Raw genomic sequence first — 21,954 nt, 5'->3', positions numbered from 1 at the left:
CACGGTCGATCAGCTACTTCATAGACACTTCTCCATCTAGATAAAGCTGAGAAACTATCCCTAGTCGTAACCAGCTGTCCTACAGCAGCGCCACCGGATCTTGCTTATATACCTCGCAGATTATATACAGGCCGGTTACCAAATGCATCTTGTGAGTTCCGACCCCTGCCACAACGATTTCATACATCGCACAGAGTGACGGAGGTAAAACAGGGACCGTTCGAGAGGGTAAGGTGGCTAAGTGTACGGGAAAAATGGCGGTGTTGTAGAAATACGTCGTCGCACATATCGGGAATAGTTTAAACGTTGTCGCATCATGTATTATCACGCACGCGAACGGACGAGAACGGCGGTTCAAGCAGTAGATACCGTTCGTTCTTTTTCTAAATGCAAAATCATTTCGTGAGTCGCATCAGCGCAAAAGAAATCAAAGTCCTTTTTTGAGATATTGTAAAGAGTCAGAACGCGTTTAGTTACTCGCAAGTGAGACATTCGCTATCTATTATGAATTTTGTCGCAGACACTTGAGTTACAAAGGATTTAATTTGAACGCCAATATGTCTTAAACTGATGAGTTTTTCACCTGCGTGTTAGAGAAACGCTTTTTAAAGCGGCCGTTCCTAGTAAATGTTTCTATGCTACCTTAAATCATCGCGGCACGCAGTTGGAGTGTCAACCGCAGTTTCCACTTTTTGTCTAAAGTTAGAATTGAAGTCAATACACAAACTTCTTACCAGTGAGCTGGTGGGCAAAATTTACGGTCAAGTTTAGATCTGTGAGCCTTTGAACGGCTTTCCGACCACGGCCATATCCCAGAATGACCAGCGCGGTCGGTTGAGCGCACCTGCGAGTGAGACCTCAGAGTAAACTGACCGAATAGAGGAGGTGGAGGAGAAAAAAGAAAGCCTAGCGAAAGAATTAAGATGGAGTGTCTTGGCAAGGTCAATAAAGAGACCTCCTAGAACGACACGATGAGCCAAGAGAAAGAAGCAAACGTCTAGACTGACCGAGACAAAGCAGCGGAAATAAGCATAAGGGCCAAGAAGAAGAACGGGAGAAAAGAAAGCTCCGCTGTGGGGGAATTGAGAAACGTCGAGCCTTGAAAACAACCAGAACGGCGCGTCTAAAAATGCGCGCACATAGGAGAAAAAAGGGCGGTTTCGGCTCATTGGCTCTCGCGGAGGAGACTTTATTTGATTACCCAGAACGCCGAGAACTGCTGCCCCTGCTGGCGAAATGCTCCCTTCATTTCGACCTGGGCTACGCACAGTGAACCTTTGTTTTTATTCTCTCTTTGTTCGCTCCCCGCGAGCGGCGCTTTTAGAAAGCTCCCCAGCGAGACACCGCAAGCCTCCCTTGCCCGCCATCCCCACATCTCACTCAACCTGACTCTGCTGCTTGTGTGGAAGCGTAACCATCAGCTGGAGAAAAAAAAGGTTTGGAACCGAGGGGAGGAGGGGGCAAGAAAAGACAGCCATTAGGAGCGAGTCGAAAGCAGCACTGTGGACTCAGACTAAACAAACCTTATCGACGAACTGGAACGCAGCCCCAACAAAGAGAAGCGAGGCAGCAATTTGGCCTCCGCCAACCTGGCGGCAAGGTAATGAAGAGGCCGGGGCACTCGGCACTGGGGCCCAGTGGAGTCGGGGTGTAGCGTGTGCGACTGTGTGGTTTTCTGCGACCACGGGTCGGTGTACATGGTTAATTTTCACTGCGCTTAACTATGAAACTTAAAAACCGATATGCCACGCACCCTAATCGCTTTTAAGCTTCATTAGTGAAGGCCAACGGCTTTCGAGATGAGGATAGATGAACATTTAGCATGCGTGCTCACCACGCGCTTTCGTTCTTTCTGGACTTTTCAGCGCTATATTATAAGCTCTGTCTGCTGCTCAAGCAGTCACCAAAATGCTAATGACTCCAACAAGCAAGCAAGCAAGGTGTACGAACATGGGTGTGTCCCACCACTATGTTCACAACCGCAGTGGCACGTTCTCGCGCAAATTTCCCTGCGTGCATCTTTGCAGTCCACTTATAGCGGGGCTTTGCATAAAGCAGACCATGCATCGCTCTCGCACGGCGCTACGGTGCATCGAAATGCGGTAGGGACTGGCTCCACGAACTTGAGGCCGGGCAGCCGAGCGTCAGAGCCAATGACCATCGCTGTGGTTAGGAAAAGGGAGCGAATAGAACAGTCTCGTTTGCCTACGGGAGGCGCTAAATAAGGGACAGCGGACACCCTGCGAGCAAATTAGGATTTCATACAGAGGTCAACGATAAGAAGCTCCCGGGAAACAGGAGGATGAGGCAGAAACAAAGTAGCGAAAAGTTCTGAAGCAAACAACTTTTCGGAAGCAGCTGAATGAGACATTAAGTGTGCCTGTCGCTCACAACTTTTATGGCATGTTATGAGAAGCGATGACACTCTTGCACAGCCACTGTCCCTTTTCGGAGGTTCGCACCTAGCTGCATAGTCCCGGCAAAGCATTTAGACCGCTTAATTAACATTCGAAAACGCCTAAGGTCATTCGCTGCGACACTTAGACATCAGCCCTGCTCCAAGTTAGCAAAGTGGTCAGTTGAAGAGCGCATTTTCATTTATTATCACTATGGGGAGGGAATAGTAGCAGGGTCATTTGGCGTGTGTGCGTCACATTCTTCATCAACATCAGTTTCGGCAAAAAAAACTTGGCCACTGCGTCTTTGTGCGTACATGCGTACTGCAACACACTTTAAAATGAGGAGGAATATTCCAGAGAAGACGAGGCCCAAAGAGGGCCTTCCTTAAAGCTCCAAAACACCACCATTTTCGAAAATTGCCCCAAGTATAGGCAACCACCTTGTTGAACTATCGGCGTGAGACTGCTGAGTGGTGCGGCTGCTTTGGGCAAACGCTTCCTACGGTCTTGCCCCCCGCAGCCCTCCTAGCAAGAATCTTATCGGCAGTAACGAAACTTGCAGGCCCGCAATGAATTTTACGTCTGGTGTGGTTCTTCCCGAAAAGTTGTTAGCAGCGACGATGATAATGGAAGACGACGACACTTGATGGGAGCTAAAGGGTTATGTACACAACTATACAATATTTACAACAGCGCCGCCGCCGGCACCGCATCCTCAGGCCGCAAGCCGCACCGGAAGGACCGTCGCCTTCGAGTGCCGCCCGTCTGCGTCGTCTCAGTGATGGACTGCCGCCGCGCTCCCCGGTCAATTGTATGTTCGAAACTGCTCTGAACTTTATTTCCCTTACTGTTACTTGAATTGTTACTTCCATCCCGGAAAAGCGCGAAAGTATACGTAATTCGAACTATTTAATTAGATTGTTCCTTCACTCATGTCGTTGCCTTTTAGAATGTTAATTGCTGCCCTCTAAATGTTTTGTGTATTCCTCGTTCTGAGCCTATAAACCTCTTCTTATTGTTGTTTCAAGTCAACGCGTCTTCGTCTCATTCTCCACGTTTGCTTACCGGCTACGCCGGGCATCGAACGACCACCCCCCTCCTTTGTCATGTCTCGGTGATGACCTCCGGTGATTACCGAGCGCGTGACAATCATGCACAGGCCTGGCCGTTCCAACTTTGTCTCGCCAGTCGTTAGACCCTTCTATGCCCCTGACTTCAACAGCTTTCATCGGTGCCGTTCACCTTGCACCGCGCGAATACCTCAGTGCCGACAGGCGTCTTTGTGCTATGTATACACACAGGGAACCGCTGCTATACCGGTGGCTGATGCTTGACAGTGTCTACAACGTTACCACGGGCCCACCGTTACATCCGCCTTTAAGCGTTGTTGTCGGCGCCGCTGTCGCTGCTGCGAGGTCTTCCTCGCCTGCCGTTCCTCGATATTGATACGCAGCGGATAGCATTCTCACCGTGCTCAAATTCGTCTCGTCTACTCCGACATGGGGCCATGCGAGTGCGGCAAGCATTCCCAGCACCGCCAATGCTGCGCGGAAGTTGCGGCGTGATTCGAGCGCGGTTATTTTGAAGCAAGAGCTTTGCTTGGCTTTGTTTTCGAAAACGTGTCCGCAAAATGCGGAAACAAAACGTTGAAGCGAAACATGAAAACAAAATATGCAAGCAAAATGCAGCGTGCAATATGACGTCACATTTAAGATGAGACTGATAGTCATGAATGTATATCTAATTACAAATGGAGTACAAATGTCATGTCGTGCCTAGTCGTGTAATGTGAGTCATTATAGTTTTGTCTTAAGACAGTCTAGTCACTTGTCATGAATCAGTCAGATCGAAGATCTAATGTGCATGACTGAGTCCATGACTTGTGTGAGTCATTTATCGTGACTAGTGTCTAGCCGCCATACTCTCCAAAGAGCAGTCATGAGGCTCAAATGTGCTGAGCCTTGACACGGTGAGTCAAGACGCTGAAAGGCGTTGAAGAGGCACCAAAGACGACTAGACGCTGCTAAAGGGCAGCCTACGCACATGCCTTCGCATTTCGCCAATGCAGCAGTGCTCTCAAAGTTTTTTTCAGCTTGTTATATCGTTTCGTCGGCTGTCCGTAGAGAAAACCCTTAGTTTCTTCATGGTGAACATTCTAATTTTGAGCAGCAGCCTTGGCCTAGGTGATGAGATTAAAACGCCAAGCTAGGAGCGAAATAGTGAGGACTTAGAGCCATTAATGCCCTATGGCACTTGTGTCAGCGATAAAATCACGTGAGTTCAGAAGCACTGGCAATAGTTAGGGGCAGGAGTGATAAAAACTCGAACGTTCCTGTCTCTCTTTTTTTTTTCTGTCTTGTTTTGTTTGTTTGTTTATTTTAAAGCACGAGTCGTTTAGAGCACGAGCCCAGCACCTCCACCAAGGTGTTACGGGGTAGTTCAGCTTGTAGCAGAGGGCGGACACGGAAGACAAGGCTTTCAAACAGACGTTTTCTGCAGTCACCAGCCGACGCTGTTGAACGTCGTCTTCTCTCAAACTAACGAGAGTATTCTTCTTCTTTCCTTATGCGTATGCACCGCCTAATGTGACAATATGGAGCGGACGACGAGCCTGAAGTTTGTCCAAGACAAGCGATCGAGTCTCCCAGGAAAGAAAGATGAAAGCGGAGATTGGCAGATACAAAAGGAAGAAAAAACATTTTCCGAGATCACTGCAGAATCTACACTGGAGAAACGCGTAAGCTTGAGCGTTGCTGTCCTTTCTACGACTTTTGCAGAGACATTCCACTTTTGCAGTGGCACGCCACTTTGACAATTGTCGGGTGTTGCCAACACAGCAACGCTCAGGCTTCCGCATTTCTCCAGTGCAGATTCTCCAGTGTTCTCGGAATATGTTTTTTTATTCCAGTCTTCTCGGAAAGCGTTTGCAGTGACTCGCCAACGTCACACCCTATGACGTCACATGACGTCAAGATAGCACTTTCCACACTTCACGTTCACTGAGACACGTGGCCGGAAGCTGAAATCCAAAACCGGAAGTTGGCTGGCGGCCATCTTTACTCCCAATTACACACTTAATTGGCTCTAATAATTACCTAATTAACCCACATCAACAATTCTGTCACTTGGACACTTCTCTCTGAAGCTCTATCCGATGGTACCATTCTTTTTCCGGCATACCAAGTAGTTCCTCTTTCACAGCTCCAACAAGGTCATGCGAAACCTGCCTACGTAGTCATACAATGCTTACGCTATAATACAGTAGGGGGCGTAGAGGCAGAACGACTGAGGGACACTGTCCCCGATAGATAGGTCACTTTCGCGTATCGCTATATCTGCTATATCAGGCTCATGGGGATGTCGCTGACGCCAGGGCCGCAAGATGTTTACTGCCGTCGAGCTTGGCCGCCCCACCCCTACCTTTGTCTCAATCTTTTTATCACCCATGTAGGTGGCTGCAAATCAGAAACAAAAATGCTTGGCCGGAGGAAGCACAGCCAAGGTGTGGTTTGCGGGCGGCAGGAGAAATAAAATGGCAAACCGCAAAACCAGTCCGTGTAGATTTCTCAGCAATTGCTACGTAGAAGTGATACGATGGATGACCGGGCAACGAGCTTTGGAAGCTTCACGTTGGCGTACAGAGGCAGGGCCACGTTGTTTTCGTCTCCAAGTTAGAAGTCGATCGGCACCGCATTAAGAGGTGCAGCGGTAGATGCGAGCAGCGCCGGCGGCAATGCATGGAGGGGCGAACCTTCAGCTTTCCGAGCTGGCTGACGAACTCTTTACCAGGAGGTAAACGGTGGAGCAGAGGCGTAGGAAGCGTTAGCGAAAAACAGCCACCGCTCACCCGCTCGCTCACGCCGACTGTTTGTTACAAGGCCGTAACGTATTTTCGCCTTTTTTTCTTATTTCTACCTCTCTGCCTGTTGACAGGGTTTCTTCATTTTTTACTTTCCTTTTTCCCTTCATGGCTGCCTTTCACAGTAGTCTTATCACTCTTTGCTGGCCGCTTATTTAGCGGTCATGAAAAGGCCTCATCCACGTGACGGATCACAGTGTGACTTAGTCCATGAAAGAGAAGTAGGAGAGGGGGGGGGGGGGGGGGGGGATATTGAGGAATGCAGGGGCTGATAGAAAAAGAGGGACAAGACAGCAAGGTTGGCAAAAGGGAAAGAAAACAAGAAGAGGAGAAAATGAAGCGATGCTGTTGCAAGCATATGAAAAAGCAAAATTCAATCAACCAAATTTCAAGCTGCCAGGGTACTTGTTACGGACGAGGAAGAAGCGGCCACTGGCGCGGGCAGGAGCGCTCGCGCTAGGCCCGCCGCGATTTATTAAATCATCTCTCAGTGACCGACCATCTTCTCTCTGTGTGTTCTCTGCTTTTCTGTTTTTATCGGCTTGCCGGCCCGTAACAATATCTGTGAAAGCTTCCATGCGCGCGCCGCTCCCATTAGGAGCCGCGAAGGCCATCGACCACGTGAGCAGGCGAACTCTGTGCCGGTGATTTCGATCCACTAGGCTCCGCTTAAAGGCTAACACCTTAAAAAAAAGATGATGAGTGAGATCGCTATCGATAACACACTGTGAGCGCTTAGTGTCAATCCTGCCTGCGTTTCACGTAGTCTGCCAGAAAACCCAAGTGTCGTGGTATGCACCAGCAATGTACGCCGTGGATGATCAGTTTTTTGGACTAATGGAGACCTTAAACAGCGCATGTCTGTTACAATTTTTCTGTATTTTTTACGCGATAGCGTTAAGGATCTCGCGTCGCAGAAAAGCCGATGTCGGCGTTGAGGTTGTAACGCGAAAACCAGAGGTAAGCAAAGAAACAATAAAAGAATTGCGGATACGCATGGAGCCGAACTCGGTTCTTTCGCAGTGCGAGGCGCGCATGCGCCATAGAGCAGCATTGCTTCTCTTTGAATGAAGGTTAACCTGAAGTATGCATTGCCTTAAGACTTTCTGCTAATTTTGGGTGCTTCATTAGAAAGAAACCAATTACCGAAGTAATAGTTAAGCGAGTAGCAAAGAACGTTGCCGCTTTGCTTACCTGTGATGCGACGCGCACTGGAAAATTCCTTCAATCATACGGCGCTACCGCAACAAATGGCGCGAACCGCCACCCGATTCGAAGCCTGATACATCCATCCATCGTCTCAAAGCATTCGGGTTTAAGGACAGCGAACGCGGCTTGATAAATCTTTCGCGTTGAACTCTTAAAGGCAAAGCTTAAGCGCCCTCTACTATTTTTTACGTAGTATTGTCACAGTGGCTTCCCTTAATCATTGGCAATTCCACCTTTTTTTACTAATTTTTCAGCAGCCGTTTAGTTGTTCAAAGAGCCTTTACCCGATCTTCCTCTCGACCAGTAATCTGCATAAGAGCGGCTTTCTTTCTTTCATTTCCTCTTTATTATTTATTCCTTTCTCTTCCTTTGTTTATTGGATTTCTTTTTTTCCCTTTCTACATTTCCTTTTCTGTTGCTTTCTTTCTTCGCCTTTCATTCCTTTCTTCATTTCGTTTTACTTGTTTCTTTTCTTTTTCTTCCTTCGTTCCTTTGTCCACCCATATATATATTCTCCTTTACCTTTCTGTTTCTTTGCTCGTCTCATTTTTCTTATGTATTTGATTATTCTTATAGTTGCTTTCTCTCTGGTTTGTCGGACACTTCTTTTTCTCGCTCTTTCGTTAGTGCTTCGTTTTGTCCGTATAATTTCTTATTCGTTAGCATAGTGGCCTCTGTCGGGTAAATTTTTTGAAACCCTTAAGATCCGCTTTAAGGATGTAACGCCGCAGGCTAATTGCTCCCTTCTACGCCTACCCTTTGAACCCACGTGCAGGTGCATGTCCTTTGCTACTCGCCTAATCATTATTCTCTTAATTGTTGCTCTTTTATCTTTAACGTACTCATTAGTATACAGTCATAATCTGCCCTATTATGTGAAAGATAATACGACCTAGATATAAAGCACCGGCCCCTTTAATGAAGCCGTACGAACGTGCCTATGTGGCCTAGAGAAGCATGTCTGACACGAGATCCGAGCACCGCCGGTTCGACTGCCATCGCGCCATCCGTAAAGCTCCTGTCAAATAGTTTATATCATGTGGTCGTGTGACGTCCCAGCCCGCCGACCAATCAATGCATTGCCTTGTCACCTGCCCCCTACCGTGCTCCGGTAAAAAAGTCCGCGGCAAAATGGCCCCGGAGTAAACGTCCCCGGATAATAGAGCCCGGAAAAAACGTCCTTGGAAGAAAAGCCCCCATTTGCGAAGTAGGAAAGATCACCCCAAGCGAGTGCAATGAAACGTGCTGTGACGTCAAACTTCTCCAAGCCTGATGCCCGGCTTATGAGAGGCGAATCGCTTTTGCCATCACCGGCTTTTACTGATTTTATTTTTACTTTCCTTCCTTCCTTGATGGGTTAAGCTTGAACCTTATTTGTATTTTGTTCCCATGTTTTTTTGTTTTTGTTTTTTCAATTCCATCTGGTGTGGCTGTTCATGCACTTAAAGGCCCACTGTCCACCCTCCGGTCGAAAATATTTTCTTCCCCGGTGACTGTGAGACTTCGCCCCTGGAACGCAAGGCCGCAAAATGTTTTTGAAAAGAGTAACTAATAACGCAGTTACAGCCACCGCAATCACCCGATTCTATCCTGCCTCTCTCCTTCCGTTCCCTCGCAAAGGTTTTTCACTCTCCTGCCCGAGGTCGTCTAGCCTCCGCAATACAAATTCCCCTTCCTCATCCGCGTTTGGCGGGAGGTGGGGCGTGGCTCTCCGCGAGCGCGAAAAAAAAAAAAACGGTCGAGGGAGCGCGCGCCGCTGGATTCAGTCTGGCCGTGGCGAGGGAAAAGCGCGCTGCGAGCGGTAGACACCCATCCTTCTCCCGTCAGTCAGCGAGACGGACCAATGGACGTCGTTCGCGGTACGTACGTCATTATCGGGGCCCGTCGGGCCAGCGCAGGAAACGGTGAAGCTGGCTTCTGAAAGGAGAGCATGAGGGAGCTTTGAATTGTATTTTCGATGCTTTGCGGCGCGCGTGTCGCTGTAGAATTTTGCACAGACTATCTCCGGTACCTGATCGAAACACTGGGCTCCTTTTCTTAAAAGGGCCTTCCCTGGACAGTGGCCCTTTAAGGCGCAGATTGCGTTTTCCTGTGGCGTGCTGCAGTATTGTATGCTACAGCGCTCTCAATCGTCGGATTCTAAGTGGCCAAACATCACTCTTATGCGAAGTGTTGATAAAAACAAAATGATGGCAGCAGGAAAATATTGGTCGATAGGAAGTTCCTCTCTGGATTATTTTGTGCTTCAAGGACATCACTGGTCGAAGTGTTTGGTAGTGTTGTGTTTTATCACGTGACTTGTGCTGCACTGTCCTGGTGTGTTCTGGCACTCCAACAGTTGTCCCATCAGCAGCGCCCTCATCTTCGTTTTTTTTTTTTTTTGCGAGATAAAGGGTGCGCTGACCACCGGCTTCGGTGGGCCGGAGGCTAACAGTGCTTCAGAGTGGCTATGGTCAACGACCGATTAAGGCTGGGTTTGCCTACCCTAGTAAAAATTTCCATCACCACCGTAAGTGCGGTAAGGATTGTACACCGTTGGCATCGAAAGGACTGGCGCCCATCACCAGAGAAACTGCCAAGGGGTTTCAGTGAAGCCTTCTGCCGTGGACTGTTCCCGAAAACACTTTGACCAGCCGACTATAGATTCCTTAAATATGATATTAGACAGCCGATGATACCTGTCTCAATGAGTGCCTAAAAAGCTGGGGAGCTGAGAACCACACATTGTTTTCTTTCGTTTTTTTTTTTTTTTTTTTTTTTTGCCATGGGCGTTCCGCAACAAGTTATTTTCGCGACCAATTTTCGGCTCGGGGAAGTTTTTTTCCCTAAGGAACGATTCCTCAGGGGCCTTTTCGTCCTGGGATGTTTTCACCTACACCTGCCCACTGTCACCTGCCAGCGGTATTCTCGGTATTTTTCTTTCACAACGCCGACAATCGTCTGTCTGCGGTGTTTTCAGACGCCTCCGAGAACCACCTGTCATGATCATCAGGTGACAAACTGAATATATGAGATATCTCTCATTTTAGGGGAGGTAAGGAAGAGTCCTCAAAAGCGGAAGGTAGCTGCCAAGGGAAGAACCGAGGGGCAGCCTGCCGTGCACGGAGGAGGTTCTCAAGTGGGTGCAGAAATGCCACGGAAACAACCCGGATGGTGAATACGGTGGAAGTCTGAGGTTGACGAGTGATGGGAGCGGAGAAGAGGAATGAGGATACAAGAGCGCCGAATGTCACTGTGCGGGCGAGCGTCCCTTGAAGGTTTAGCGGTGCTTTGCGGTGTTTAGACTTCGGTGAATGGCGTACAAATCTCTGAGGACGTGCGGTCAGCCTGACGAGCCGAGCAGCAAATCAATAGGAGAGTGCGTCAGCGACATATTGGAGATGCTGCTCTTGGAGGAAAATCAAGTGTATAAAAGTATATTTAAAATTCCTGCAATAGAACATTGCTTCTTTTAACCTTTTGACTTAAAAGATATAGGCGGCAATACAGAGTGCGGAGAAATAGTTTTTGCAAGGAAGATGAAAGGTGAATGTAAGGAAATGTGTGTAAATGTCGAGTCATGCAAAACACAGAGAAAATAAGGCTGTACCTTTCCGCACAAAGGGACGGGTCATGCTCCGACTTACACTCTCGGGATTGCAGATGTAGCGCAAGATTAGAACTCGCCTTTCTCCCAGAGAATTAGAGTGCTCCGTCAGGCGCACTCTAATTCCAACTGTCCATCTCGCTCGCCTGTCAGAACGTGTTTTAACACGATCGAGGAAGAGTAAAACGGTGCAGGGTGATGTTGGTGTGGCGACGCGGCGAAAGAAGGTGGCTGCCATACCTTACCTCCACGGCGTTTCTCACCGACTTAAGAAACTGGCGGCAAGGTACGACGTTGACGTTGTATTTACAGCGAGAAACAAGATAGGAGGCTTGTGCGCTAGAGTTAGAAAGGGGCTCAACAGTGTACCTCGTGATAGTTTTCGTTGTGCAGTGTCACATAAGAAAAAGTTCACCACCTGCAGAAAGAATGTGGTCTACCGCGTTCCGCTGAATTGTGGCCGCTGCTACTACGGGCAGACAGGCAGATGTCTAAACGTGCGCCTGACGGAGCACTCTAATAATCTGGGAGGGAAGGCACGTTCTAATCTTGCGCTACATGTGCAATCCCGAGAGTGTAAGTCGGAGCATGACCCCTCCCTTTGTGCGCCTGACTTCAATAATACGGGTGTAGTTTACAGCAATGGTAATCAACTCTGCAGAGAGTTGGTTGAAGCATTTTACATTGCTAAAGCCGAGGACAAGTGTGTGGCTAAGGCGTCGGTTAGCCTTCATTGTAAGGAATTTGAACTATTAGAAAAGTCGTTACTTAGGCCTTGACTTTGAATTGGCTTTGAATTTTCTTCTTCATCTTCTTCCCAATTTTCCTGCCATTCCACCGGTTGGCTTGTGCGCGAGCTTTTCGAAAGGAGTCTTCGTTGTTTTCTTCTGATCAATAAACATTCAGTTGATAGTCCAGCCTTGTCCTGTCCTCCTCTTTTCTGTACCTTTCCGTCAGATCGGCACATCGACCAGCTGTAATTTTTTTTTTATATTCAGTTGTGCGTTTTCCAATACATATATTCAGTTTTATATTCAGTTGTGCATTCCTGTCCACGTTCCTGTAACTCTTATTTATTTCCGTCAAAGTCTGGTCACTTGCCGAATACCCCTTGACGTAGGTATGAACGCTGCGAAATCTTCCTCTCCGGACTTAAACTAGAGTCAGGGTGGTATAACAGCGCTTGGGGGGGGGGGGGGGGGGGGGGGGGGGGGGGGGGGGGTAACCTCAAAACCGGCTTCATGTAGGAAACCTGTCTCAGACGCCGGATTGCGGTGGTGGAATGATCCAAGGGCTGAGGGCCGCATATTCGGCTAAGAGCGTGTGCTCGCCCTCTACGGAAGCCCATATGAGAGCTCGACTCGAATGTCTGTCAGTCAAAATCCTACGCTGCCCACATTCCACCGTGCCAGGAGGGTGGCAGGTCAGAGAAAAGAAGGCCTGCGGTGCTGCCCTACCTCCACAGCTTTTCCCACAACTTGAAGAATGTGGCGAAAAGATACGACGTGCCGGCGGTGCTTTCTGCACCGTGCAAATTGGCCTCGTTATGCCCGCTTATTATGTCCGAAGAGAAAACTACGCAAGACTGCGTGACCCGTCATGCCAACCCATATGCTAGTTGTCGGACGGGCGTTGTCTACGAGGTTCCCCTAGCCTGTGGAAGGGCGTACATCGGTCAGACGGGCAGATGTTTAAATGACCACTTAAGGGAACACCAGCTTTCTATGAGACCAGGTCGCACGCGAACTTGCCGAGGCGTTTTTCATTGGTAAGCGTGGAGATGATTGTGTAAGTGACCGTTCAATCAACCTTTATGAAAAAGACGGCACATTTCTGAACTGCGCATGGGTCTAGATATGACGCTTGAAGGCATAGATGTGTTTCCTTCCATATGAATTTCAGTCGCTAGTCTGCGCTTGTTGTGTACCTTTCTCGTCCTTGTTTTTTGTGTGCGCAGTATACCTTGGGGGGGGCCTTACAACCCATCCCTTCCGCTACTTCCCAGGTGATATACGTGGGGTCTCCCTGGTGCCGCTTCATCGGCTGTGGGTCGCGTTAGTAGCTGCCCCTCCCCCCCCCCCCTTTTTTATTTAATAACTTCCAATCAAAAACTTTTGCCCGGATGGATCTGTTCATTTATATTTCCAATTGCGGAACTTTCTCTACCCGCGATTCATTAGTTGTGCGGGTGGAGTCTGTCTTTGGACTCCATCTTACATCCTGCGTTCTCTCGTGTTAGGTAAACTGCATGTTCAACGCAGGCCTCATGTGAATGACGTCACTGCAAACTCGATGAAGCGGTCTTAAAATCGCCATAACTGCTTTGGTACGCATAGTGCCAATCTGTCTAAATCTGTCTGCTGCTCAGCCTAGCCTTGAAACTAAAGTTAGTTTTATTTGATTAGTTAAATAGATTTTATCACTCTCTTTATCTTTCTAGAGTGCTATAGCCCCTAAGGTGAAGGTTCCTGGTAGCAACCTAGCCGGTTTTTGTAGTCACAAAGTGTCTGCGTCAAGCACATTGCGTAGATAAGATTGAATGAAAAAACTTTATTTTCCAACAGATCAGAATGGGGTTACCCATCCGCTTAAACGGCGGCTCGATCTTCTGGGGTTCGGGCGGCATCTTCAGTCACTTTGATAAGTTCATGTCTTCGGGTGCGAGCTGAGCATCATAGACTCCCAGGAGGCCTCTGTTCGATCTTCCTGATGTGTCTGTGGTATGTTTGGGCATGTCCAGATCATCTGAACCATATCTGCTGTGTTTCTGCAACTTTCGCATGTGTCTGTATTGCGTTGAGTACCACCTGCTCGTGAGCAGGGAGTTGGGATATGTTCTTTTTTTCTTATTCGTTTCTGTGACAGTGTCTAAGCGGAGGCCAAGGCTAAAGGCTAAAAGCCTGACGAGGCCTTTGCCTCGTCAAGCCTGGCCCCTTTTACAAGTTTTTGCATCAAGAACAGAACTAAAGACAGCACTTCGCTCAGTAGCAGGAATACAACCTAACAAACTCATTAAAAAGGGAAAATAGTACCGCCTTATTAACAGACTAAATGACCCAAGATTGTGGATGCACGAAAGAAAATGTGGGTTCTTTGAACACGTGTTCGAACAAATTTTCTTTCATTTCCTACTGCTATCACCATAGCCGGACAGCTCTCGTACTCGGCTGCGTCGACGTAGACAACGTCCGTGCGACCACCGTAGCGCTTTTTTAGGGCCTCGGCTCTTTTGATTCTTCTATTCTGTTCTCGATGAATGTTTTTTTTTTTTTTTTTTTTGGGGGGGGGGGGGAATTGGGGGGTATTTTTAGCAATTTCTTATCTCTATTGGTATGACTGTTTTCGTGCCACTTTGTCCCTCAAAGGATATATTGAGGCCCTTTAGTATGTTTCTCCCTGTTTGTGTTCTTCTGAGCCTTTCGTATTGCGAGACCTTGCTGTTATTTTATCCGTGTATTTGATACACCGAGCTTCATGAGCCTTTCTGTGGGTGTGCGGTGGAGAATACCTAGAGCCTCCTTGATACTAGTGATTCCCTTTATCTTCTCTTTTTCGCATTTAGTGAGATGCAGATATTGTGAAGCGTATGCTGTTCTGCTTATCACAAAAGCATGCACCAGACTTGATAAGTTAGCCTCTTTCATTCCTGTTCTCCTGTTGGCGATGCGTCTAAGAAGGAGAAAAAAATTAGCTGTGGTTTAGCTTGTGGGTAAACCTGAAGTTATGCTAAAGCAATCTGCATGGCTACGCTTAGGTTCGGCTTCAAAGTAAAGACATGGCGTTTCCACATAGTAGTTTATTCTATAGTTTCAGCTTTATTTATGCCATAGGGGAATCACTTCACGCATGAGCACCCCTTGCCTCTCTTCGTTGACCATTCTCATTCGGTTGTAGGAGGCTTCAGTGGTATGACATCGTCTCTACGTCGAACTCTGTCCTAGCGCCTCGCTGTTGTCTTTCGCCTCTACCAGCTACCGAGCTATTTGTCTTCATCATCATCTTCTTCTTCTTCTTCTTCTTCTTCTTCTTCTTCTTCTTCTTCCTCTTTTCCTTCTTCTTTTTCTTCTCCTTCTTTCTCTTCTTCTTCTCCTTCTTTTCTTCTTCGTCTTCCACGGTGCCACGCCGACGGCTTGAAAACCTAGCACAGTGTAACTTTCGCAGCAAAAATAAAAAAGAAAAGGCATATAAAGGAACGGTTTGACCGCCTCAGATGTTCTTCGCAGGGAAGGAAGGACATGTAAGGAACGGCGTAAAGCGGAAACGAGATCCACAAACAGACCCTGCACTCTGCTCAGCTACTGAGCAGAGATCTTTCTTGTTGTACATTGAGCGCAGTGTTCTTCGAAGCGCCCGCCATATAATGTGATTGCGAGCAAAGCCTGTGCAGATCGCGTTGCAACTTCGACAGTGTGGCAGCCACATAGCTACTAATCCGTTTGTGGGATGTGATGGGATTTCGAAAGAAGATGATCGCAGCCTCTCCAGAGAAAACCTAGCACAGTGTAACTTTCGCAGCAAAAATAAAAAAGAAAAGGCATATAAAGGAACGGTTTGACCGCCTCAGATGTTCTTCGCAGGGAAGGAAGGACATGTAAGGAACGGCGTAAAGCGGAAACGAGATCCACAAACAGACCCTGCACTCTGCTCAGCTACTGAGCAGAGATCTTTCTTGTTGTACATTGAGCGCAGTGTTCTTCGAAGCGCCCGCCATATAATGTGATTGCGAGCAAAGCCTGTGCAGATCGCGTTGCAACTTCGACAGTGTGGCAGCCACATAGCTACTAATCCGTTTGTGGGATGTGATGGGATTTCGAAAGAAGATGATCGCAGCCTCTCCAGATGATAGCTGTCATGATAGCTTCACTCCACGCGCATTGCATTTAGCCTAATCCAGACCCGCCGAGGGCAGGGCCAGAGCATGGGGGCACAGAGGATGAATGAATGGCACTGCGTGCCCGTAACGAGTGCTCGTCTTTCGCATTACCATTCATGTCGTCTTCATTGCTCTTGCGTGAAAGCGTACATGGTTCGTTCGCTAGAAAGGGCGTCGCCGTAGCCAAAAATTGAGGAAACCGTGTCGCCGCGTGATTTCATATCAAATTTGCGGCGCAGTCGTTCATTGCGCAGGATGGTGTCATATTATTTTGCTTCCCATTCGGCATTCATCTTATATAGCCAAGATAGAGGCTCGCGATCGGTATTCGCAACAACGACTTGCGTACCTCCAATTGTATGTCGGTAATTATAAGTGTAGGTGTTCACCTTGAACTGAGACATATACTGCAACTTCCTTTACCCAAAAACCAGCCAAAGAAGTTTAACATCTTGGGAAAGCATGTCTCTCAATGCCGAAAATTCGTGTAATGAAAAGGCGGTGTTAATTAAAGGTGCTATCGCGCCTACTCTAAAGGGGAGGCTTGACCGTCCTCGTAATTTTCTTCACACTCAGAATCCTGGTGGTCGATGTGCTTGCTCGCATGTTCAAAAACGATTCCGAGCATTGCTTACCACGAACAGCTCCGCGAGCTGTACCGGGGAAGACGGCGAAGAGCACAGGCCTGACGATAACTGCGGTGCCTGTAGTCGCGTACGTCTCTATGAGTTAGGGTCTAAAAAGTAGTAGGCACATTGCCGCAGAACTGCGTACTCCAACGTCGACAGAAACCCCGGGCCAGGTAGACAGAATAGCTGCTGCAGAGCAGTCCATGCTGGAAAAAGGTGTCACCCGGAATGTCAGTGGCCTGCTGGGGGTATAGCTTCGGACACCTGCATAAGGGTGCAGTTTCCATGAACCGGCGTGTACTAGCTGCATTATTTTCGCGGAAGGAAATCGATGGGGAGTGACGAGGTAGACTGTGTTCAATACACTCAGTGCGTTAGATTTAAATGACGAGTTATATTTCAGGCGTTTCTAAGGCCAAGGCTTTTCTTGGTTCATATGTGGCGTACGCAGGCGTTTTCGGTCAGGTCAGGCAGATTTAAAGTCAATCCAACGCAAATCACGTAAAAAGCCATACCAGAATATAGTCCATAGCCAAACAGTCCACAATCCAATACATTAGTCCATAACCCAAACGAGAAAAGAGTTCATACTACAATCTAAAGCCAATGCAGTAAATCAATTAACCTTTAAGAATTAATCTTCGTCCACTCGCAACCTAACTCGGATCCCTCTTATCTCTAACCAGCCGGACGCGTTAACCAACTCGCCCTCTCAATGGCGCTATGCAGGACAGGAAGATAAAGTGCTCCAAACAAAGGCACGGAAACACAAGAGCCTTCCTGTGTGCGTGCGTGCGTGCGTGTGCGTGTGCTTGTGCGTGTGCGTGTGTGTGTGTGTGCGCGCGCGCACTGAGGGCGCTATACGCTCTAAACGATAAGGCAAACGGTCTTGCGTCAGAACCAGAAAAGCCGGCCTGGATGGGCTCCCTGGTACAACCTCTTGCTGTAAAGAGTAAGCGAAATTTTTCACAGGCATCGTTACACTGTCTGAATGCAGAAGTGGACGCTTAAAGTTGGGCCCGTGTCTGACCATTATAGCGGCCCTTCCTCCAGCGCTCATAGGGAAGGGATAGCGACAAAGTATAACCACCTCCGTTCCTTCGTCGAACTGTGTCAGACACAAACGAGTCGAACGTGGCTGGGGGCTTGTAAGTATATAAATAGCGAAAGTTCGCAACGCGCTTTCACGCGCAAAGCGAATGGAACTAATGGAGGTCGGCTCGGCGCGGATCTAATAAATCGCTTAGCAAATACGGCGCAGAGATGAAGGGAGAGCCTACAGACAAAGAGGGGATCGACGGAAGAAGCTAGCGGCTGCTAGGCGCATACGGCCTGCACACAAAACAATAAGCCACATGGTTGGCTTTTCCTTTGCTTTCAGTTCTCTCGCTCTTTTCCTCTGCCTCCCTAGTCACCGGTATTCTTTTCTCCCTCTCTCTTTCTTGCAAAGAATCGGAAAAGGAGAAGAAAAGATTCAGGCAAAGTCGCGATCTCGCTTGCAGGTGGCAAGTAATGAGTTTTCGGGGCGCGCGGAGCGATAAAAAAATCCAGAAGAAAACATGGCTGGATGAAGGGAACGTGGGGAATAAGAGACGCAGAAACAACGGCAGGCCCGCTAATAACAAGAGCGCACGCCGAACCGAGGCGTAAGCCGGTGGGAAGCGAAAGGGGAGAGCGAGGCGGACCGAAAGGTATCAGGCGAGGTGACATCCTCTCTCGGTGTGCGGTCTCCTTTCGACTTATTAGTCGTCGCGATACTCGTCTCTCTGGCATCCTTGCTTCGCCTACAGCCCTCGCTCTTCTTCCCATGTTCGCCTTCTCTGGCGAATTCGATGAACATGAAGCATCAGCTTCCTGCTTGCTTACTTGCTTTTTTTCTTTCTATATTTCTATTTTCTGCCTCTTGCTTCATTCTTTCAATGTTCCTTGTAGCTTTCGATATTGTCAAGAAGTTGCGCCTATTCGGCACAGCTTCCCCTGGTCGTTCGTTAGCGCGCAAAAGAAAGCACGGAGTTTGTACCAAAGGCGAGCTTAGGCACCTACATATTCGCGAGAGGAGTAGGCAGGGGGGGGGGGGGGGGGGGGGGATATTCTAAAGGCAAGCATGCGCACTAACTCATAAAACAAGAAGACAGTCGGCGGGTTGCGTATATGAAAATATGAAAGCCATATCGTCGAGCAAGGAGACACTGAGGGATCATGCTCAGTCGCGCTGAAGAAACGACGCACAGGCCGTGTTAACGTAAGGTGCCCTGAGAAGGATTCCATGGAGGCTCCAAAGGAATGTGCAGCGACACCAAGCAGTTACAATAGAGTGAACAAAGGAAAAAAAATGCAAGAGACGTAAGGTATTAAAAGTAGGAGCAAGAGCAGCAGCTCTGAATCGCACCTGCCAAAAGCGTCCGCAAGCAAGCTTCTGGAAGCCCTACAGAGTCTTCGCTTATTGTACTCTTTCTTCCTGTCTCGCCGAATCCTCGTCACGCTCGCAGGGAAGAAAACTGGGAAAATGGGAGCTACGTCTTGTAAGGGGATTAAAATAGATGACGATGAAGGAGAAAAGAGATAAGTCTAGATGAACGGCTGCGTAGGTACAATGCACCCTGCACACACAGACACTTTCGCAGCACCGTCAGCCTTCGTCATGGCCGCTTCTGTATAGTGCACGCACTGCCACATCGTCGTGACAAGTGTCGCAATACGGGGCTCCTCGAGCGACGCACGCCGATATGTTTCCCCGAGGACAATCTGGGCTCCGTCTCGCGCTTGGCTCTTCGCAATTGATGAACCGGAGATGCCTTTGAGCGGTTCTCCTCCTCTCCGCAAAAAGTAACTGCGCCTCGAGTAGGACGTAGAAGAAATACAGAGCTATGTTACGAAATGAGGCAGATAAATGAGATTAGCGGCGTAATACGAGCCCGCGCTTCGTTTACCTTCGGGTGTCTTGGCGGCGGAGGATGAGGGGGAAATGAATTGTAGTTCGCGGCGTCTTAAACCGGTGAGTGCATAAAAAAAATTAAAATGCGAAAATATAGCAGAGCTCCTGGTAGATTTGAGTACCTTGAATTGTAACATTTAAAAACGCACAAGCGTATCTCGGAGGAAATGGCGCCACCAATAGAAAATGGAGGCCTTTGTCAGGAAATGGCGCGCGAAACTGCTATAGTCTCAGTGAGAGACCGTGCGAGGTATTTCTTTGTTTACATATTTCTTTATGTGTTCCTGCTCGTGCGTTGCGCGCGAGGATGCGGGTTTTAGCAATTGGTGCTCAGTAATATTTATTCATCGAGTTGGTTGATATATGAGGAAGAAAAGAAAACGTACGGTAAATGACGTCTCCTTGTTAAACGACAACAGCTCTGTGCTGCTTTTTGCTCCCCTCCAATAGCCCGGGAAAGAAGCGATTTTGAATATTCTCCTTCGGGCGAAGTGCCGCGGGGGTTCGACGTCACTTATTTTTTATTGATTTATTTACTTTTGTTATTGCCGGAGTTAATTTGCATAGTACAAGTTAGTCAATCATAAATTCCAGGGAGCAGCGACCAGAAAGAGCCCCTGCATTTCAACACTACGGTTGCAGGTGAGAGAGGCGTGGCCATTTACCTTCGCTAAATGAAGCAGGATGGGCGCGGGTAAAACATTTATTCTCGAAATGTCGTTAATTAGCAAGCCGGTCACATGGAAAAGTTACTGCCGATTTTGTTGTGCAAACAACCGCCAATAGCACATAGACGCCGGTGCGCCTTCGTAACTTCCGCGCAAATATAAATAGCGGACACCATCTTTAACGACAACGATATGTGTCGAATAAAATAAGCCTTGCTGATAGTGTTGGACAAAATTATTTTCTTGTTTTGGCTTCGGGAATCTGCAGAAAAAATTATGTATATACGTACAAAATGTGAAGACCCAGTTTAAAGGCATTTGGATTAAAATGTAATTTGCCCGTGGAATGCTTGTAATTCACTAGCTCACTTTCGGCATGTTTAAATGGACATACTTTTTTGTGTGTCCCCTCCCCCCGCACCAACCAGATTGATTAGGCAACCTCACGCGTGATTATTGTGCGTTACAAGTAAATAGGAGCGTACACCTGTACTGAATGCGTCTTGCTAGTTTATCGCGTGTTGTTAACATGTTTTTTGATCATGCAAACCAGCCCATGTCCGTTCTCTCGTTGGAATGTCCGAAGCAGAAAAAAGCTCTTGCATGCGAATTTTGCTGTCGTTAAGTGCACATCATCAGGAGTCATAAAGTAGCGGGCGGCATTTCCGTTCCATATGTTTACTGATATCCAAGCTCTTGTACACTTATCACTACTGTATTTCTTTCTGTAAACTGTCGCAGGCACATATGACACGTAGGTAAACGGATGTGTTCATTGCTAGAAAAGACACAAGGGTTGGCCAGAAAGTTTAATATCTGGTCTTCACAAGAGAAGGGAAAGAAGAAAAGAAAGAGGGCCATGATCGTAAACAAATAGTTTTTGCTAGCCATTTATGGGTTTAAAAACAAGTTTTCTCCTCGTGCCAACAGCGCGCAAATAAATACGCTGATGACTCCACACACCCGATTTAAGAAGCACTCACATTATAAATATACTTCAGTAAGCACTGGTCGTGCCATCGGACGGCTCCTTGACTACCACCGAGCGGGCACCTGGGAGTGTTACAGTATAGACACTGCAAGCAGGCATTTAAGAGCCAACTAACCCAGCTCTTGATGCCTGGCCCAGACTTTCTGCAGTACTTAGCCCATCAACTACCCGAACAATGTGTGTCTTGACTCCCCGCCGCGCTTGTTTTGTTGGCAGGTTCCTACGGATTCCCTGCAGGCTTTGCGGTCGCTGGTCACCCTGAACCTGAGCTACAACCGCCTGCGCAACGTGGGCGCCTGGGCCTTCCGCGGCCTGGTGTCCCTCCTCCGCCTCTCGCTCTTCGGCAACCGCATCGTCACCCTGGACGCCATGGCCTTCCAGGGGGTGGGCGGAAACCTCACCGTCATCAACCTGGGCGGAAACCTTCTCGAACAGGTACTCGCCAACTTCCGAAAAACGTTCTTGGTAATATTAAGGAAAATCGTTTAAAGTGAAAGGGACGATTTCGGCGACCGCCACTCCAGAGAACAGATCGAGCTTTGTGAAAAACACATGTTCTCCCGTGTGGCCTGTTATTTTCTTCTGTACGCTAAATAATCTGCCTTTCACGCCTTACCTCTTTGTCCTCTTTATTTTAGTTAAAATTTCTGAGCATTTGAGTGACATTCTAATTAACACTACCGACACTGTCTATATGAGCAGTGTTCTACGTCAGCCTTTAGGAGCACAACCTGCATTGGTTGAGGCATTTCTTATACTCCGATAAATGTTTTCCGCCAAGCTTCGGTTTTGTTTTCCACACTTT

General features: G+C 48.0%; 1 protein-coding gene across 4 annotated transcripts in view; it reads left to right on the top strand.

Annotated features, from left to right (window-relative positions):
• LOC146197698 (uncharacterized) overlaps nt 1-21,954 on the top strand; it is a 448,896-nt gene that overhangs the window by 361,469 nt on the left and 65,473 nt on the right. For all 4 annotated transcript variants that reach the window (XM_084599608.1, XM_084599606.1, XM_084599607.1 and 1 more), the window contains exon 6: nt 21,366-21,584. In XM_084599608.1, coding sequence (XP_084455734.1) covers nt 21,366-21,584 — 219 coding nt within the window. The remainder of the gene's footprint in view (nt 1-21,365; nt 21,585-21,954) is intronic.

Source organism: Amblyomma maculatum, chromosome 3 (assembly GCF_055883805.1).
Source record: "Amblyomma maculatum isolate TAMU_Amacu chromosome 3, ASM5588380v1, whole genome shotgun sequence".
NCBI lineage: Eukaryota > Metazoa > Arthropoda > Arachnida > Ixodida > Ixodidae > Amblyomma > Amblyomma maculatum.
This window is presented reverse-complemented; position numbering and strand designations above follow the sequence as displayed.